This window comes from Cynara cardunculus (genome assembly GCF_001531365.2).
Source record: "Cynara cardunculus var. scolymus isolate 2C chromosome LG 2, CcrdV1, whole genome shotgun sequence".
NCBI lineage: Eukaryota > Viridiplantae > Streptophyta > Magnoliopsida > Asterales > Asteraceae > Cynara > Cynara cardunculus.
The window spans coordinates 19,572,565-19,592,277 of record NC_037529.1 but is presented as its reverse complement, the minus strand read 5'-3'; the positions used below and the strand labels follow the sequence as shown (position 1 = coordinate 19,592,277).

General features: G+C 37.3%; 1 protein-coding gene across 1 annotated transcript; it reads right to left on the bottom strand.

Moving 5' to 3' along the window:
- Window positions 1-10,890: 10,890 nt before the first annotated feature.
- LOC112507631 (probable carboxylesterase 6) lies at window positions 10,891-11,985 on the bottom strand. The gene has a single exon (XM_025112280.1). It carries the CDS (start codon window positions 11,981-11,983, stop codon window positions 10,997-10,999), a length of 987 nt encoding a protein of 328 aa, XP_024968048.1. The 5' UTR covers window positions 11,984-11,985; the 3' UTR covers window positions 10,891-10,996.
- Window positions 11,986-19,713: the final 7,728 nt, after the last annotated feature.

Below are 19,713 nucleotides of genomic sequence, written 5' to 3'. Positions count from 1 at the left end.
GGAGGAGCTATAGTGAACAAGACGCCAACTCAAGCGAGGACCTTGATAGATACCATGGCGGAAAACTCCAAGCAATTTGGAGTAAGGAATAACATTGGCCGAGGCGTTAGTGAGGTACATGTTAAATCTTTATAAACTAAAATAACTGATTTGACTAACCTTGTGAAACAACTTGCCATGGGTAATATGCCTCAAGTCAAGGCATGTGGATTTTGCTCATCAGTGGCACACCCCACCGATGCATGCCCGACTTTACATGAAGAAGAAGAGCAAGTGAACGCCATTGGGGGTGGCAACTTTCAGAATTCAAGCAATCGGGCTCCCGACCCTTTCTCGAGCACATACAACCACGGTTGGAGGCAACATCCGAATCTGAGCTATGCCCCAAGGCAAGGACAAGGTCAGCAATTTCAGCAAAGAGGTTCATTCCAGCCGCCTCAGCAATTTCAATCTCAACAATTCCAAGCACCGCCAGGCTTTCAGCAACAACATTAACCGAAGGCACCATTTCAGCCAGGTGCCCAACATCAAGTGTCACTGCAAGCTCCTAGTGGCTCAGGTATGTCATTAGAGGATGTAGTTAAGTCTATGGTTGCTAACATGGTGAAATTTCAACAGGAAACTCAGGAAAATTTTCAGGACCTTCAGGCCACTGTTGGCCAATTAGCAAACAAAGGTAAATTGCCATCTCAAACGGAGACGAATCCGAAGGCTAATATGAGTGCCGTCACTTTGAGAAACGAAAAGGAGCTTTAAGAGGTTGTAAAGAAGAAAAAAGAAAAGGTTCATAAGGAAGAAGAAGAGTTAGAGGTCAAGACATCCACTTCGGGTGCAAAGGATGTCAAAGAAGAGGAGGCAAAGAAGAAGACACCCAAAGTGATAGTTCAAGCACCGCCATTCCTGAGCCGGTTCGAGAAGACAAAGCGGGAGAACGAAGAGAAAGAGATCCTTGACACATTCCGGAAAGTTCAGGTAAGCATCCCTTTATTAGTTGCAATTAAGCAAGTTCCTATATATGCTAAGTTTTTGAAAGAGCTTTGTATGAATAAATGGAAACTAAAGGGTAAAGAAAACATAAGCATGAGTCAAAATGTGTCTGCTGTTTTGCAAAAACAGTTACCACCAAAGTGTAAAGACCCGGGCATGTTTACCATACCATGTAAGGTAGGCAATGTCTCGGTAAATCAAGCCATGTTGGACTTGGGGGCATCAATTAATGTTATGCCATATGCCATTTACTCAACCTTAGATGTAGGGCCCCTTAAGCCAACCGGTGTTGTAATCCAACTAGCGGATAGGTCTATTGTCTACCCTAAAGGGGTATTAGAGGACGTGCTAGTTCAAGTGAATGAATTGGTCTTTCCGGCAGATTTTTATGTTATAGATATGGAGGAGAAAAATGCGTCCAAGGCCGGTATGCTTTTGCTAGGTAGACCATTTTTAAAAACCTCTAAGACTAAAATAGACGTCCATAGTGGTAGTTTGACCATGGAATTCGATGGCGAGATGATTAAATTTAATATATATGATGCCATGCGATATCCGAGTGATGTTTCATCTTTATGCTTTGTCGATATTATCGAGTCTTTATCTGACACTATGTTTGATCTATCTAATGAGGATGTGTCAGAAGTGATTCTAGACAAGGACTTAACGAATGGAAGTTTGAAGAAGCTTGCCCAAGAGTACAAGCTTGATGATGATTTTGCAAAATTGGTGTCTTGGATGGAGAAAGGGCGAGCACAAAACCCAAGGTTTGAAGTTTCTAAAGTAGATTTGTCTATATCTCACACTAGACTTTTTCCTTCTGTTGAACAGGCACCCGAGCTAGAGTTGAAGATGCTACCACATCATCTGAAGTATGCCTACTTGGGAGATAAAGAGACCCTTTCGGTGATCATATCCGCAACACTATCACCGAAGAAGGAAAGAGAGCTTGTGGATGTTTTGAAGGAGCACAAGAAGGCGATTGGATGGACCATCGCCGACATCAAGGGCCTTAGTCCCTCACTTTGCCAGCACAAGATTCTATTAGAGGAGGAGTACAAGCCACTCCGAGAGGCGCAAAGGAGGTTGAACCCACCGATGATGGAAGTTGTCAAGAAGGAGATACTCAAGCTTTTGGACTCCAATATGATCTACCCAATCTCTGACCACAAGTGTGTAAGCCCGGTCCAGGTAGTCCCTAAGAAAACTGGCATTATTGTGGTAGAGAATGTCGAAGGTGAGTTAGTGCCCACCCGTGTTCAAAACGGGTGGAGAGTATGTATTTATTATCGTAAGCTTAATTCATCGACTAGGAAAGACCATTTTCCCCTTCCATTCATAGACCAAATGTTAGAAAGGTTAGCCGGTCGTACTCACTATTATTTTTTGGATGGTTATTCAGATTTTCATCAAATATCGATGGCGAGAGAAGACCAAGAGAAGACCACGTTCACCTGCCCCTTCGGTACATTCGCCTACCGGAGGATGCCTTTCGGTCTTCGCAATGCACCGGCGACATTCCAACGATGTATGGTGAGTATATTTTCAGAATATGTAGAGAATATTATTGAGGTTTTTATGGACGATTTCACAGTTTATGGTGATTCGTTTAGTTCATGCTTAGATAACTTGACCAAAATTTTAAAGAGGTGCATTGAAACTAATTTGGTTTTAAATTATAAAAAATGTCACTTCATGGTCAACCAAGGTATAGTACTTGGTCATGTTATCTCGGAAAGGGGTATAGAGGTTGACAAGGCAAAGATCGATGTCATAAAATCCTTGCCTTACCCCTCGAGTGTTAGAGAGATCCGTTCTTTTCTCCGTCATGCAGGTTTCTACCGGTGTTTCATTAAAGACTTCTCGAAGATCACTCAACCCCTTTGTGAACTTCTAACAAAAAGAGGTAGACTTTATCTTCAATTAGGTATGTAAGAGTTTATTTGATTTATTGAAAGATATGCTTACTTCTGCCCCTATCATCCGACCTCCAAATTGGCAATTGCCATTTGAGATTATGTGTGATGCTAGCAATCATGCTGTCGGAGCGATATTGGACAGAAAGATGGTAAGAGCTCTTATGTTATTTATTATGCATCACGATCACTTGATAGTGCACAATGCAACTACTCAACCACCGAGAAAGAGTTGCTAGCAGTTGTTTTTGCTTAAGAAAATTTTAGATCTTATCTGCTTGGCACTAAAGTGATTGTATTTTCAGATCATGCCGCATTGAAGTACCTGCTCAAAAAGAAAGACGCAAAGCCACGGTTGATAAGGTGGATTCTCTTACTCCAAGAGTTTGATTTGGAGATTAGAGATAAGAGCGGAGCTGAAAATTTTGTTGCCGACCACCTTAGCCGGCTAGTATTGGATGGAGAGCCAAGCCCACTCATTGATGAGTTTCCAGATGAGCACCTTTTCTCCATTTCGGGTAAAACCCCATGGTATGCGGACATTGTTAATTATTTGGTTTCAAAGAGCTTCCCAAGTGAGTTATCTAGACCCACTAGAGAAAAGATTATGAGAGAGGCTCGTCTCTACATGTGGGACGAGCCATACCTTTGGAAACATTGTACGGACCAAGTTATCCGGCGATGTGTGCCCCAAGGGGAGTTTCAGTTTGTTTTACAGTTTTGTCACTCCCATGCTTGTGGGGGCTACTTCGGCCATAAGCAGACATACCAGAAGGTACTTGAGTGTGGGTTGTATTGGCCGTTATGCGAGATTGTTTTTGTAAGAGTTGTATGAGATGCCAAATGACGGAAAACATTAGTTCCCGAAATCAAATGCCCTAATTTCCTATGCTAGTATGTGAGATTTTTGATGTTTGGGACATGGATTTCATGGGACCTTTTCCCGTATCATGTGGTAATCTTTACATTATTTTGGCCGTTGACTATGTCTCAAAATGGGTTGAGGCAAAGGCCACTCGAACTGATGATTCTCGTGTAGTTGCAGATTTTGTTAAATCTCACATATTTTCCAGGTTCGGGATGCCCAAAGCCATCATCAGTGATCGAGGCACCCATTTTTGCAACAAGGTCATTGGTGCGCTTTTCAAGAAATATGGGGTTATCCACCGCATCTCCACCACCTACCATCCACAGTCAAACGGACAAGTCGAGGTATCAAATAGAGAGATCAAGTCCATTTTCGAGAAGACTGTGAATCCCAACCGGAAAGACTAGAGCTTAAGGCTTAATGACGCTTTGTGGGCCTATCGTTCGGCCTACAAGACACCTATAGGTATGTCTACTTTCCGATTGGTGTACGGTAAACCTTGCCACCTCCCGATGGAATTAGAGCATAAGGCGTATTGGGCAGTGAAGACGTGCAATATGGATTTGGATGAAGCGGGATCGCATAGGAAGCTTCAAATTCAAGAGTTAGAGGAGATACGGAACGACGCCTACGAAAATGCTCGCATCTATAAGGCGAAGACCAAGGCGTTCCATGACTCTCGTATTTCATGTAAGTCTTTCACTAAAGGTCAGAAAGTTCTCCTCTATCACTCTAGATTAAAGTTATTTCCCGATAAATTAAGGTCCAGATAGATAGGACCTTTTATTGTTTTACCCGTTTTTAGCATGGTGTAGTAGAGATACAAAGTCTATCTACGGGGATAACGGCCATAGGCTAAAGTCGTTCTATGAAGGCTTTGATGGAGGGGATTTAAAGAGGGTAGCTTTGGACACGCCAAGCTACAAGAATTGAATCGAGAATGGTCTAGCTAAAGACATAAAAGAGAAGCGCTGCGTGGGAGGCAACCCACGAATTTCCATTTCTTGTTATTTATTACTTTAAGTTATTTAGTTTGTTTTTAGATTCTCCAGTTTCACTCTTGGATTTCTATGTTCTCAAGTTCGCCCCGGATGTTGGACGCTTGAAGAAACGTGCCCATCTCCACGGATTCTTACATTGGGAGGTCACTCATCAAATCAGGGGAGTTTTCTATTCCCTTTTCCTTAATTGCTTAGAGTGTCCTCTACTTATTGCATACCTTGAGGACAATGTATGAATTAAGTGTGGGGGTGGGGTTATTTGCATGAATTGGGTATATAAATGGTTTTAGGGGTYAAATTTTTGCAAATTTTGTGCTTAAATGAAGGTCTTTGTCCGTTTTGACAATGTGTTAGCATGCTTTTAATGAGCTTATTGATGATGATGAGTGTGGATGCATGTATAACATGGTTAAGCTTGATTGATAGCACTTAGAGTTGATTAGTGGTAGCATTTCGGTCAAAGTAGACAATTGCTAATCTCTTGAGCTAGTATTGAACACCGTGAGACTTTGAGGTTATTTAGACTAAATAATTGATATTAGTCTCAAATTCATTTCTTGTGTGATTGGGTCATGCCTAGATATGCATCTCTAGAACTTGATCTTTTTCTCCTTAAGACTACATGATAACTACATGCTAATAAACATGATAAAGGTTGTTGTTTGCTCGTTTTTGTGTTAAACCACTAGTCTTAAGCCTACCCCTTTTGTTGTCATTATCCCTTTTGCCCACCACTTTGAGCCTTAGCCTATTTCGTTTGTCGCCCACATCATAAATCAATCCAAACACGACTCACCCGATTAAGCACCAATGGAGTGATCCCAATATCCCTTTATATTTGAAAGTAGAATTTGTATGTTGGGGAAGGAAATAAAAAAAGAAAAAAAATAGAAAATTCAAAAAGAAAAAAAAAATATATATATATATATATAGAGCAAAATTACGTCGTCAATAAAAAAAATAAAATAGACGACGAAAATGACGATACGGTTGAATATAAGCGTTTCATCTCTATTCCCTATCGTCCGAAAAGAAATGAGCTTCAAATATAAATACAAAAGTCCTTTGTGAAAATAAAAAAAAAGTGTAGTTGAGTAGCCGGATTCTCCGTTGGTGTTAGGTCTTAGTCACTTTTCTTAAATATTTCCCTACCGTACCCAAAGCCTTGTTTCTCGTTACACCTTTTAAGACCTTTTGATTTATAAGCATGTATTTTATACAAATAGTGGAGAGTGACAGACTTTTCAAGTATATGGTAGGTACATGCTAGTACATTGACGATTTAAGCGATACACTTTAACCCAAGGAGTGAATCGAGTGTTGCTTTCGTGAGAGTTCTCGAGATTAGCTTGTGTCTACTTGATTATGTATGCATCCTCTTTTCATTGCTTTGTTGCAAATCTCAAACTCATGATATGCTATATGTATTGACATTCTCGTTAGATTCGATTTTTATAACTACGTGTTAACTCAAGTCATTGTCGGGACGAACAATGATTTAAGTGTGGGGGAATTTGATAAGTGCAAATATATACATTTTTATGTCAAAGTACTTTACAATTAATCTTAAATATATGCTTAAAAGAGGGCAATTTAATTTAAGTTAATCTAACTATATGAGGCCATTAAAGTTGAGAAAAATGTGTTGATAGTTGTCTTTTTTGGTCCAAACAGCAGCTGCTACACAGCCCAAAAGCAAAGCCCAAGAAGCAGCCCATGAAGAAAAGATCAACAAGCAACCTGTGAAAGAAAAACAACAACGGAGAAAGCCCAAACAGCAGCAGTTGGGTTGCTGCCCAGACCAGAAATCGAGAGAGCGAGAGAGAAATCGGGAGATCGTGGGCAGCCAAACGTGGGTAGAGACGGGAGACGCGGGCAACGATGAGAGATGGAGGTGCAATTAAAAGTTGTCAATGGGAGAGGGACAATTGGAAGAAAAGAGAAATTGAATAAGGAATAAGACTGTCAATTGAGAGGAGATTTAAGACCTATCGATCGAGTAGCAAATAGAAGTCGAAAGAGGACAGAAATCGAGAGGATTTTCTTTTGAAACAAAAGCTGTCTATCAGGAGGTTTTAGACGCTATCGATTGAGAGGTGGTAGTAAAGGCGAAAAACAAAAGCTGTGAGAGGAAGAAATCAGAAGCGAGCTCGAGATAGAACTTGTCGATTGAGAGACGAGAATCTGTCGATTGAGAAGATTCAGAGCCGTCACGAAAACCCGAGGCAGAATTCGATTTCACAATAGGAGTCGATTTTGGAGCGGGTTTTATAGGGTTCTTCCTAAATTCCTATTTTACAAGCATTTTGTAAGTATTCGATTTCCAATTCCTAGTATGTGTAGCTAATTTTCGAACTTCTAGTAATGGGTATGTGATTACTTTGAATTTGGATTCGTTGAGACCCACATCGATTTCAACCTATCATTTGAAGCTATTTACTGCTGCCCATAACAGCAGCCCGTGAACAAAAAGAAAAGAAGAAGAAACAACAGCAGTTGGGCTGCTGCCCAGACCAGAAATCGAGAGACCGAGAGAGAAATCGGGAGATCATGGGCAGCCAAACGTGGGTAGAGACGGGAGACGTGGGCAACGACGAGAGATGGAAGTGCAATTAAAGGCTGTCAATGGGAGAGGGTCGATTGGAAGAAAAGAGAAATCGAATAAGGAACAAGACTGTCAATTGAGAGGAGATTTAAGACCTATCGATCGAGTAGCAAACAGAAGTCGAAAGAGGGCAGAAATCGAGAGGATTTTCTTTTGAAATAGAAGCTGTCTATCAAGAGGTTTTAGAGGCTATCGATTGAGAGGTACTAGCAAAGGGGAAAAACAAAAGTTGTGAGAGGAAGAAATCGGAAGCGAGCTCGAGATAGAACTTGTCGATTGAGAGACGAGAATATGTCGATTGAGAAGATTCAGAGCCGTCACGAAAACCCGAGGCAGAATTCGATTTCACAATTGGAGTCGATTTTGGAGCGGGTTTTATAGGGTTCTTCCTAAATTCCAATTTTACAAGCATTTTGTAAGTATTCGATTTCCAATTCCTAGTATGTGTAGCTAATTTTCAAACTTCTAGTAATGGGTATGTGATTACTTTGAATTTGGATTCGTTGAGACTCACGTCGATTTCAACATATCATTTGAAGCTATTTATGCGATTTTAGAGTTGAATGCTTATCGTTTTGAGTTGGATATTTTGAGTAGGATCCTTTGTTATGTCTAATTCAATTTCGAGTTGCTAGATAAACCTTTAAGTCCGTATAAGTCCATAATTGCTTTTCGGTTTATTGAAGTAGCACCAGACACACAGTTGACATTTATGTTAAATGATGATGTTGTAAGATCGTATAGTCTAATTTAAACAATCGGCGTCCGATTGTCAGTTAGTGTCGGGTTTGTTTGACGTTAGTGCAATTGGCAATTAAACTTTAAGTCTGTGACTAGGTTTGATTAGCTAATTAGAGGTTAGTCGTAGAGTGTTCAAGCCTGATCATGCTTTTATAATGAAAAGAATATTGACGTGTGTCGATGTCCTAACCAACTTGGCTTCTTTTGAGAAAACGATTTGAATGAGTCGATGATATATAATCCAAAGGATTACTTGATTGATGCTCATTGCTAGTCTCTTTTTATTATTGGTTAAAGTTCTCAATTTATTTTTCATATTTAAGCTATTTATCAATCTTCCAAACCCCCCCCCCCCCCTTATATATAGTATTTTATTATTAATGAATTTGCACACGGTTACGTCTTGAACTTACGGCTAACACCGAGTCGCTGAGGAGACGACCCTACTTATCGTTATCACAAATTGTATTTTAGAGATAATAGGCTTAATTTTATTATTTTTATTATATGTCGGACTCGACACCCGTCAGAGTGATTGAAAACCTCTTGAGAGGCATTACAAGTGCAGGTGGGAAGAGTAACAAAAGCATCAAACTGTTTCCATAAGAAATTTACTTTGTGATAATACTCAAAAACAGAAGATCCATTTTGATTTAAATAGTTAATTTATTTGATAGAGATTAAGTGTAACAGACCCATCAACTTTGTCATAAGATTTTTTCAATTTTTCCCACACTTTAGAGAAGTCCTTTGAAAACACTTGACCCAAAAACAAATCTTCAGTTACAGAACTTAAAATCCAACTTAACAAAACATAATTACATCTATCCCATTGTTTTTTGAAGAACAAAGTCATCAATAGGTCTAACACAGGTTCCATCAATAAATCCAAGTTTGTTCTTGGTTTCAAGAGCCAAGGTCATAACACAAGCCCATATTCGATAACTGTCAGTACTACTTAACTTCAAGTTTAAAATGGGCGTTCCACTGGTGTCACTAGGATGAAGATACAAGGGATCACCAAAATCTAATTTAGAAAATTGGGACATCCCTTGAGTCTCAATGGCAACCGATGGACCAACCATATGAAGGAACACATACAATCAACCACAAAAACAGTGGACAAGATAGCAAACAACAAGAATCCTAAAACACTCAGGGTGCGAGGTCAAACTAACTATCCAACATAGATTACAGAATAAAAAAGAACAACAACAAAAAAGGGCAGACAATAAAGCAAGACGAAGAACCTGCCTATAGGCCAAGAACACTGACTCAGTGCCCTTGCTACTGACAGGAAGGGAAAGAGGACTTACATAGATACTTAAATAGCCGAGAGCAAGGGGAGAACACCACATGTGACTCTAGTAGTATAACAAAACCTTAACCACAAAAGCAAGGAAAGAAACATAACCAAAACAGGGGCCTCGCACAACGAAGGATTGGTTATAAGATCTTGGATAACACCAAGAGTAAAGAAGAAAACTAGAAATCTTACCACAATCGATTACCTGGACACAGAATACAAAATTCTTCGATGGGAAGAACATGCAGAAAACCAAACCCAAAGAAAGAGTAAAGAAAGGGTAAAGAGACTTACCTGCAAATTGGAGAAAAGCAATGGATCTAAGGAGAAAGATCTCGATTCGACCAAAGAGCAAATGCACCCAAAACAATCAAATCTGAAGAACACATATCTGCAGAAACCAACAGTCGCTCTTCGCAAACGACGAAAGCAAACAACAAATCACCGGAACAGAACATTCTATACAACTTAGAACGAATGAAGCTCTGATACCATGTTCAAACTAAACAAACTTTTATTTATGAATGAAAAGTAAACAAAAACCCTAAGAGCTCCCAAGAAAATGAGAGACTTTACAATGATGAGAGAAGACTGAAAAAGAAAAATGAATTGATTGAAAGAAAAATAATAGCAACAATACATAAACAAAAGCTTAAATACCCAACTGCAATTATACACAAACGGTCCTTGAACTTTCATCAAATGTGCACCGATGACCTCCAGATCTTCACATCTTTAACTCAGGACCATAAGATTCCACAAATCTATAGAAATACCATTTTCAACATAATTTCCTACCATGTAAATGAAAAGACTGAATAGCAATACACTATATTTAACATGTTTGGATTATAATTTTTTTAATTAAATAAGTTATGGCCTAAAAAGAAAAAAATTGCAATATTTAATTTGACATTTAAATCAGTGAATTTTTATCGGATTTCGTTTTACCCAGATCTTCAAATTAACAAACTATGGTTAAATATCATTTGTAATTTGTGTTTGTTTCATTGAATGATTGCATTATTTTTTTATTTATAATAAAAAATATTACAGGATGATACAGGTACGAAAACCTAGTTTGACAATAATTTATGCCATCAATTTAATTAATAAAAACCTATTAATTTCCTCATGTAAACCAATTTAATTTAATTTCTACTGTCAACTAGGATTAAGAAAATAGACAAATTAAAATGGCCGCCAAGTTCAGATGCAAATTGGATCTACCAACATTGTTCTTTAACTAACCCAATTAAGTCATGATTCAATTAACTTTCCATACTGAACAATTGATTTCTTTGATGGAAGCCTGATCGAGGGTTGTGGATTTTAATCATTTTGGGAATAAAAATCATCTGTTAATTATGTAACCTGCATGTTACTGTTGGGAATATATAGTTATGTAAATGTAAGGGGTGTAATGGTAACAGAAAATAAGAAATTGGCATGTCAACTTCTTATTCTAGAGAATAGAATAGAGCTAAGAAATGATCATATTCCTGGGGTTTTGTTTGGGTGATAGCGAATTGGAAGATGAACGTTCACCGATAACAAATATACAATTTAAAATTAATGGTTTCTAATGAAGTGGGTTATTTCTTGGATCAATTTATGAGTCTGCTTCGAGGTCACTGGATCGACATCAATGGCGATTTTGTTCAGGTAAAAACTATGTCCAACTTCTGGACTCACCAACAACTTGACGTTATTCCCACTTTTCTTCATGGCTTCATAAAACTCTACCTCCGTCGCTATCATAAGGTCCTGCTCCGCCACACACACCAGATACGGTGGCAAATCCAACCCCTCCAGCGGCTCCGCCATTGGACATGTAATCTGGTGGTCTTTGGTGCTGCCTTCCGGCAACCCTAGCTTCAGAAACTTATCCAACATGTCCAGAGTTAAAAACGGAGATTCTGGGTTTTCCAACTCCGACTTGCTTCTAACCGACCGGAGAAACCCCGGGTGGATCAGGATTGCTCCGGCAACTCCCATGTTTTCTCCGGCGGACTTTTTGGCCACCTGGTGGACTATGTTCCCACCGGTGCTGTCTCCGAGGAGGAAGATACGGCTAAAATCTCCATTGGACGACAACAATGATTGGTGGGTTTTACGGTTTTCCAAGTCTTGGAGCCAGAGAAGGGTGGAGTAGCCATCATTGATGGCGGCAGGGAGTCGGCATTCCGGTGCCAGACGAAGATAGGTGCTGACGACAATGGCTTTGGCTTCACGGGCAAGCCGCATGTAGAAATTATAGTACATGAACCAATCGGCTTGGCTGATGCAAAATCCTCCGCCATGGAAGTGCAAGATTATGGGCAGCTTTTGGGTGGAGTCGGGTAGCTCCGGCAGATAAATCCGGACACGAAGATTGGTGTTGGTGTCAATCGAAAGGTCATGGGTGGCGACACCGTCGATAAAATGATGGTGTGGTGGGACGGTATCAGACATGAACTTGAATTGCGGTGGTCCGGTCCATGTCCGATCAACAAAACCATCGTCGTATAGAGTGAGCCACCCGGAAACCTGGTCGATGGCTTTTCTGTCGGAAAACATATGGTTTTTTTGGTTGTTGATGCTTGTTTTGGAGGGGGTGTTATATAGTAATATTGGGGTGGGTGAGGTACGTAGAGGAACAAGTTGGAATTGTTTGAGAAGTTATCTGATGTAAAATATTTCTTGAAACTTTGACGTCATGAGAACATCGACTTTATGATTATTGTAAAGTGAGTGCTTAATTGATACGTAGAAAAAAGAGTTGACATGACGTAAATCTAATTACGTAATTATGGGTTTGATAAATTTAATAGATTACATCAATATTTTTTACTCATATACTATTAAAAAAATTGTGAATCCGCAAAACAATAAAAATCCCTTTGTGGTCATAAAGGTTTAAATACGGTGATTCCGAGCTATCTGCAAAGTAGGTGATTATCCTGAGATTAGTCGGCTCGAATAGCGGGCTGGATATCCAGGTTAATCAAAAAAATGTGGGGTATAAATTAAAAAAAAAGGTTGCGTTAATTAGCAAGCTTTTGAATATGTATGATATTTTTTAAAAATTATTTGAAATATATGGAAATTAAATGGAAATTATTTGAAATACATGGGGTTAATTTTTCTATTACATACATAATGTTAAAGTAATATTTTTATGTTTTCATTGTAATGTAAAAAAAGAGGTGATGATATTTGGGTCTTGTGAGAAATCACAAACAATATGAAATTATATTCTTTAAACGATTTTTTCAATCTTATATTGTTTGGGTAACATGAAGTTTGCTCAAACAATCTCTAGATACAAAAATTGTAATGTTTTTGTACATTAAAATAAGAATGGATGTATCATTAATAGGTAGTGATTTTAGCAATTTTAGTTTTATTTTAGTATTTTCTTAGTGTAATTTTAGGTATGAACTCAATTGTAATATTCATTTTACGTATAATAGAGTTTGATCAAAGTTGAGTTTCTCTCTGATCAAGTTTCCTTCCATATTATTCTTAAATGTTCTTGAAGATTGTCATGAATTATTGAAGATATTTGTAGATTGATCTCAAAGTGGACTCACAGCAAGCTATTGAACAATTATTTGATTGTTACAAAATGGGGACTACATACACTAAAGTCTAGAAAATGGTTACCTTATGAATCCAAGTTTGATCTTAAGACGACTCTTATCTTCTCGAATGAAGTCTAGAACATAATTTACCTAAAAAAGTCAAGTCTAACCTTATGAAGGTTCTTCCCTTCTAAGTTTTACTGATTTCAGAAATGATATAGTTTTCTAAACCAGGCTTGGACTTGGCATTTTTCAGAAAGCACATAGCTTTCTGAAGATGCTTTCGAATACATATTGTTTAGGGGCATCACTAATACCCCTACAAGAGGGTGTGGCCCCTTGACCCCTACCATACGACTACATTCCACTATCCAGGTTCTAGTTAGCTTGTACACGTGTATTATGTACCTCCTAACCTTTACTATATATAGCTTAACTACCAACATTTTCATTCTCTTTTGAATCCAACTACACAAGACAACCTAATGATTCACTAAAATCACCAACATGTGCAAATAACAACACATACTTTTCAATTTTGCAATGGATGATTGTTGGTCCTGGAAAGTGATGACCTAAACATGAAGTGTTTGTAGGAGGGGGATTGAATATATAAACATAACAGATTTTCAGTTTTTAAATTTTTGCTTTATAAGTTGTATAAATACAAAGAATTACATATTTGTTGTGGAAATTAGAAAATTAAGGCCTGTGATCCTAAACAAGTTGATTGTGACAAATTTGCTAATTGAAAGAGAGGGTTAGAGAAGGGTTCTCTTACATATCCGATGAACAAATGATGTTCTTTAGATGGTGATGCCAAATTTACTTCAGAAACGCTCTCAAGAATTGTTCTTCCAAAACGGGTGAATTACAATAAATGCCAAGAGTGACTTTTTTATAGCCATCATTGCATTTAATGCCATATGTCCGACTTTTGTACGGGTCTTCTTCTTCTTGGTTGATCCATGCATCCCAGTATTCTTCATATCAATATTTGAATTTGATGTAGACATACTTTTAACTTACTTTATCCTTTTAGTATGCCAAGAAACAGTAAAGCAAATAAAGTACCGCTTGCATGGTGCATTTGTATTTGCTTAGACGGACATGATATATATGTTTTCATACTAAGATTAGGATGCAAGTGAGTTGGAGAACCAAACTTGCTGTCCAAGTTTGTACTTCAAGATTTGGCTTGCAAGTATTAGTATTTGTCAGACTACTAGTTGATTTTTTACTTTATATTGATCTTTTTTCGGCTAGATGACAAGCTAATTCGCTTTGGTAACAATTTTGAAGTCACTTCAACTAGTCTTCGATTTTACTCAAAGCACTATGCTCTTTGATTAATACAGATAGTTATAAGACTTTTACAAATAAAAATTCTATTGATGGATGTAGACACTATGAAGTTTACATGGGATGTATATGGATAGTTGGTGAATGCTTGAATCTTTGTCCGATGGATGACTTAATCGGGTCAAGATTTCTTTTTAGAAGAAATGCCAACTATATATCCTAAGAGATGAAATATTTGAAGTAAACAAGGAGGTCGGAAGATACCAATAGATAGATAGTAAACAAAGAGGTCGGATATGTACCTAGTAATAAGGAAAACAAGAATGTTTCTGTTGTAAGTATTTTGGTCGGATATCTATAAGTATTATATACAAATCCGGTGGTTGAGACCAACAATAACAAATTGAGATATACCACTTTTCTTTTCTTTTGATTTCCTTTATCTAGCTGCAAGTGGTAGAGGCATGAAAATACACATGGGAATAAGACCTGCTTTGTTTGAAAATCCGCGTACCCACCTCGACCAGGGTTGGGGATTCCTCGTAAAACCGAGGACGGGGGGATCTCCAAAAGTTAAAACCAGGAACGAGGACGGATAACGTGATCCCTAACCCACCCGTCCCCGTACATTTAATGTTTTACATATTTATTACTAAGTATATTATTTGTAAAGAATTAGATTTAATATCTTTTAGATTTAGAAAGAGTATTTTTGACTTTTTCTTCTCTTATTTTGTGAACCACTGTTGATATACCACTTTGGCTCAAATGATTTAGATTATAATTTTGTTTTGGTATTTTTGATTTAATATAATAATTTTGATTATTGATTATGTTGATTTGGTTTTGTTTGAAATTAAATGTTGGTAAATCATTGTTGACAGTGACACTCGATAACACCTGTTCCGTTTGCAAATTTGAATTTGAAAAAAAATCCTCAATTCTCCGTTGTAGTTAAGGATGGTGATGTGATTATATTCCATAGGAGGGATGGGACGGAGACTGGGACTGAGGAACAGAATGGTGATTGGGGTTGCCGCTCCATTTCCATGCCTACATGAAAGATTGAAAGTTATCTGGTATTATATATCATCCATGCCAATAGCGATTATATTTTTATGGTTTTTTTTTAGAGTTTTGATGTATAGTTCTATATCACTAACTATTAACCTGGATATCTAACCCGCTACGCGAGCTAACTAATCCCAGGTCGACCACCTGCTTTGCAGATAGCCCGGAGTTCCCGCATTTGAACCTCCGTGGCCGCAAAGAGATTTTTATTCCTTCTTGGATTTGAACCTGAGACCTCTTGGTACTTTTAACCTTTGGAAATGAATTTGTATGGTATTTGCGGTTAATTTTTTTCTTGTTCATGTTGATGATCTACATTTGAGAAAGGGTCAATTTAGGTTATTAATTAGAAATGGTTAATTTGTGTTTTGATTTGAGTGGGTTTGTGGTGGGTTGATTAAGAAAAACGTTACAATTGTGTTTTGAATTTGGAGGGATTTTGGTTTCTATTATACCCAAGACTAAGAGGTTGTTTGGTAATTGTTCAATGGTTTAGTGTAGAATGATTAAGAGGCTCTCATGATATTGTGTAAAATGAAATATAATTGTTTACAATGAAATTAGAGCGCCGGATGGTTAAGGGAGGCACATGATACAAAATTATTCAGAGGGTTTTAGAACCATTAAGAGACAAACTTTTTTTTGTCAAATAAAATTCATCTCTTAACGATTCAGAAGTTGTCTCTTAATAAAACTATTAAAAGGTAAACAAACAACCTCTAAAGGTTTGAAATGAAGCGCGTCCATTTATTTCAAGTGAAAGTGTGTCAAAGTTGTCATCGATGAGGCTATAAAACAACCAAACGAATACAAACGAGGTCTTATTTATTTAATTTTAACATAATAAATTAACAAACACAAACATATAAACGGGCAATCTTTTTGTTCATGTTCATTAATGTTGTTGTTCTCGAATTTGAGAAGGTAAGAAAAAGAAAGAAATTTTTTATTTATGTTCTTGAGGATGAAATGGAAGTAAATGGAGGTTCTTGACTAAAATAACCATTCCAAAAACTGAAACTACAAGACTAACCCTAAATTAAATGGTTTGCAACAATTAACCCTCCATTTAGCATGTGTCATTGTCTGATGCGTAGAGGGGCTTAATTGCAAAAAAGAAAAAATTAAACCCAACGAAGTGACGTGTGATAAGACCATGGGCTGACATCACCCTTATCGAACTTGACCCCTACGCATTGGCCGGTGTGCAGTACGTAAGGGACCCACCCAACGCCCTTTTCGATTTTGTTGTTGACCAAATTATGTTCCTTTTCAATACAACATTTATCCTATTTTTTCTCTTCAAACCCCACTATATGTACAAACCGAATTTTTAATCACCAAGACAAACAATCACTTTCATCTTCACTTTATTACCATTTTCCAAATTTTTTTCAAATCTTAATATAATCTCATTTTTACACCATCAATTTTAAATATTCAGCTACCTCTTTCACCGTTGTTGACCGACATTTGACCGTCTTCATCATGGTAAGTATTCTTACATTAAACCAAAAACATATTTTTATTTCAAAGTAATTTGGATTTATATGTGAGCTGTCCTGCCAGACCGAGTTCTTCCAATAGCTCGTATAATGCTTTCCTATTTATAATATATCTACCAATGGAATTACTATGAAGCATTTGTGAATATAAAATAAAGTATCGAAATTTCGAATACAATTTTGAGGGCATTAGTGGATATCGAGAAATATACTACAAATGTTTAGGAATACTTGTGTCAGTCATTGGCTCGAATATTCAGTCAACACATCAAGATCGATGCTTGTGCATTTGATGTTACAAATGCATGTGCAACCAGTAGAGCAAGACCATAAAGAGGCATTGCATTATAATGTTGGGGGATGTTTTTTGCGTTTTGGGTAAGAAGAATTATATCTCATTACCGGTAGGAAATTTGGCCCGAAAAAACTTTCATTACCAGAGATAATAGTGTCGTCTTTTAAATCATGGGTTTTAGACCTTGATGAAGATCATTTGGAACGCATAAGTGATTTTAATCGAGTTTTTAAAAAAACAAAAATTCGGAAATTAACAAACATTGATGCAGTACGTTTATGTCTTTTTCTTCTGTTGTCCATTGGATTTATCGATCAACAGCCACACCATATAGTTTCAGATGAATATGTACGGTTAGTCGATGATTTGGATGCATGGAACAAGTATCTTTAATGTTTTATGGCACAATTATCCATGTGGTAATAATCTTTGGTGTCCCTATAATGTCAACTTAATTATGCTTTACAAAACATAAAAAAACTCACGTTAAAAAACACGAGTCATCTGAACGCAAATACAGATACACGTTAAAAATGGATTCGTGTTTGCATTTAAGGTAACTTTTAACTGGTTTAGTAACAGTTTTATAACTGTAAAACAACAAAATTGTATTTAAATTAAATTGTTTAATAACTGTTAATTTTAATCGATATAGACGTGGATATTGAAAACATTTCAACATGCTTCGTTTTCTTACATTTTACGACCGATGGAGTGATTGCCAGGACATGTGCTTGTGCAGCGCACGAAACAGTTATTGTGGCATGCTTGTCTTAGGTACATACATGTCGATGATATTGAGGATGTAAGTTTGACCAACTTATCTCGAGCAATTTACTTTATTAACGATAATTAAATACTGAAATAAATAATATATTGAAGAGGACTTGCTTCCATGGACTACGTTGGCACCTACTGACGTAGAGTTATAGTGTCCCTTATGTCAAATTGTCATTATTTCTAGAGGGTTGCACAAAAACAGGCCAGCGCCTCGAGTTTGTCGATGCCACAATCGTCGGATGATTTGATAGGTTATATTGAACAACTTAATTGTAATATTCAAGAAACTATTGAACTTGTTCACAACGGCACCGTCGATCCAATGATTGCTCAAGTGCACATTAAAAAGCTACTAGAGTAGATTCAACGCTCAAATGATGCCATTAAGGTGTACTTTTTAATTTTTCTTGGTCATTGTTGGATTTTGTTTGTATAACTTGTCACTATTTATTGGTCAACAGTTTCAATAGGATGTAAATAATCAAGAGTTTCATCATCCTGAACACTCTCAACAATTTCAGCGGTCTGAAAAAAGTGAAGAGTTTCAGTAGCCTAGACACTCTCAAAATAGTCCTGTTTACATAATTACAAAACCCCTGGAGATGACGATTTTGTCCCAAATTTTGACTCCCAATTTTTTTACGATTCCTATCAGCCGAATTTTAATTTCAAACCCAATTAAGTTAATAACACTGCCTCATCTATGATACTGGAGCAGAACCCACCTTTTCTTAAGAAACGCATCAGGCACTCGGGTCCGATGGTAAGATCTCTGTATATGTCGTTACCAGATTGGACACCTATATACAAGGCGTCGAAACGGAGGACTGAGCCTAATATCTTTGAATTATATACGAATAATAAGCTATAACGACTTAGTATACCTCCCTTTGAATGTGAACCATGGAGTATGCACTATTGGAGACTCTTGTTGGAGGACGGTTGGTTCGATATAATTGTAAGCAATAGTTATTGTTTTTATTTACGATAATACATATTTACTAGTTATTATTTTATTTTGCTGAATCAAATGTTCTTTTAACAACATCTTGATACGTGAGCACATTTAACAATGAAAGAGAGACATGACGGTTTACGACATACGATATTATGGTCACAAGCATTAAAGTTTATGTCACAACCTGGACTACCATATCTCAATTTGTTCGATGACACAAAAAAATACTATCCGCCCTGGTGGTTAATTGACGAGGGTAAGAAATAAGTAATATATGAAGTTCCAGATAAATATTGATTTATAATGATCCGTTTAAATTTTTTGTAGGTAGTCATCCCGATGCATGTACATGCATGTCATTGGGTTATCACGCTTCTAGTACTAGAGACATGAGTGATCTGCATATATGATAGCATGATTGGTCCTAACTGTTTTGCTGGTTGTCTACAAAAATTTGAAATTTTGGCTTGTCATCTCCAAAATAACTGCATAAGATCAATTTTTGGCGCAAAAGAAGAAAACACGTGCCTCATGACTGGAAGCTTAACCACGATTATATCTCTAACGTCCCTCAACAAACACCTTCGTCGGTGGACTGCGACGCTTTTGCTTGTTGGTTTATGGCAGAAATCATGGCCAATGGTGATATAAATTATATTCAGAGTTACTCTGCTTACGACCCTGAAGTACTTAATAGGATATCTCATATGTATCTTGCTAATGAGTTCTAAGCACCCATATTTGGTAATATATGAGAAAGTTGTGTATTCAATGTCAAATTGAGTTGTCACAATATATGATTCATCATTTAA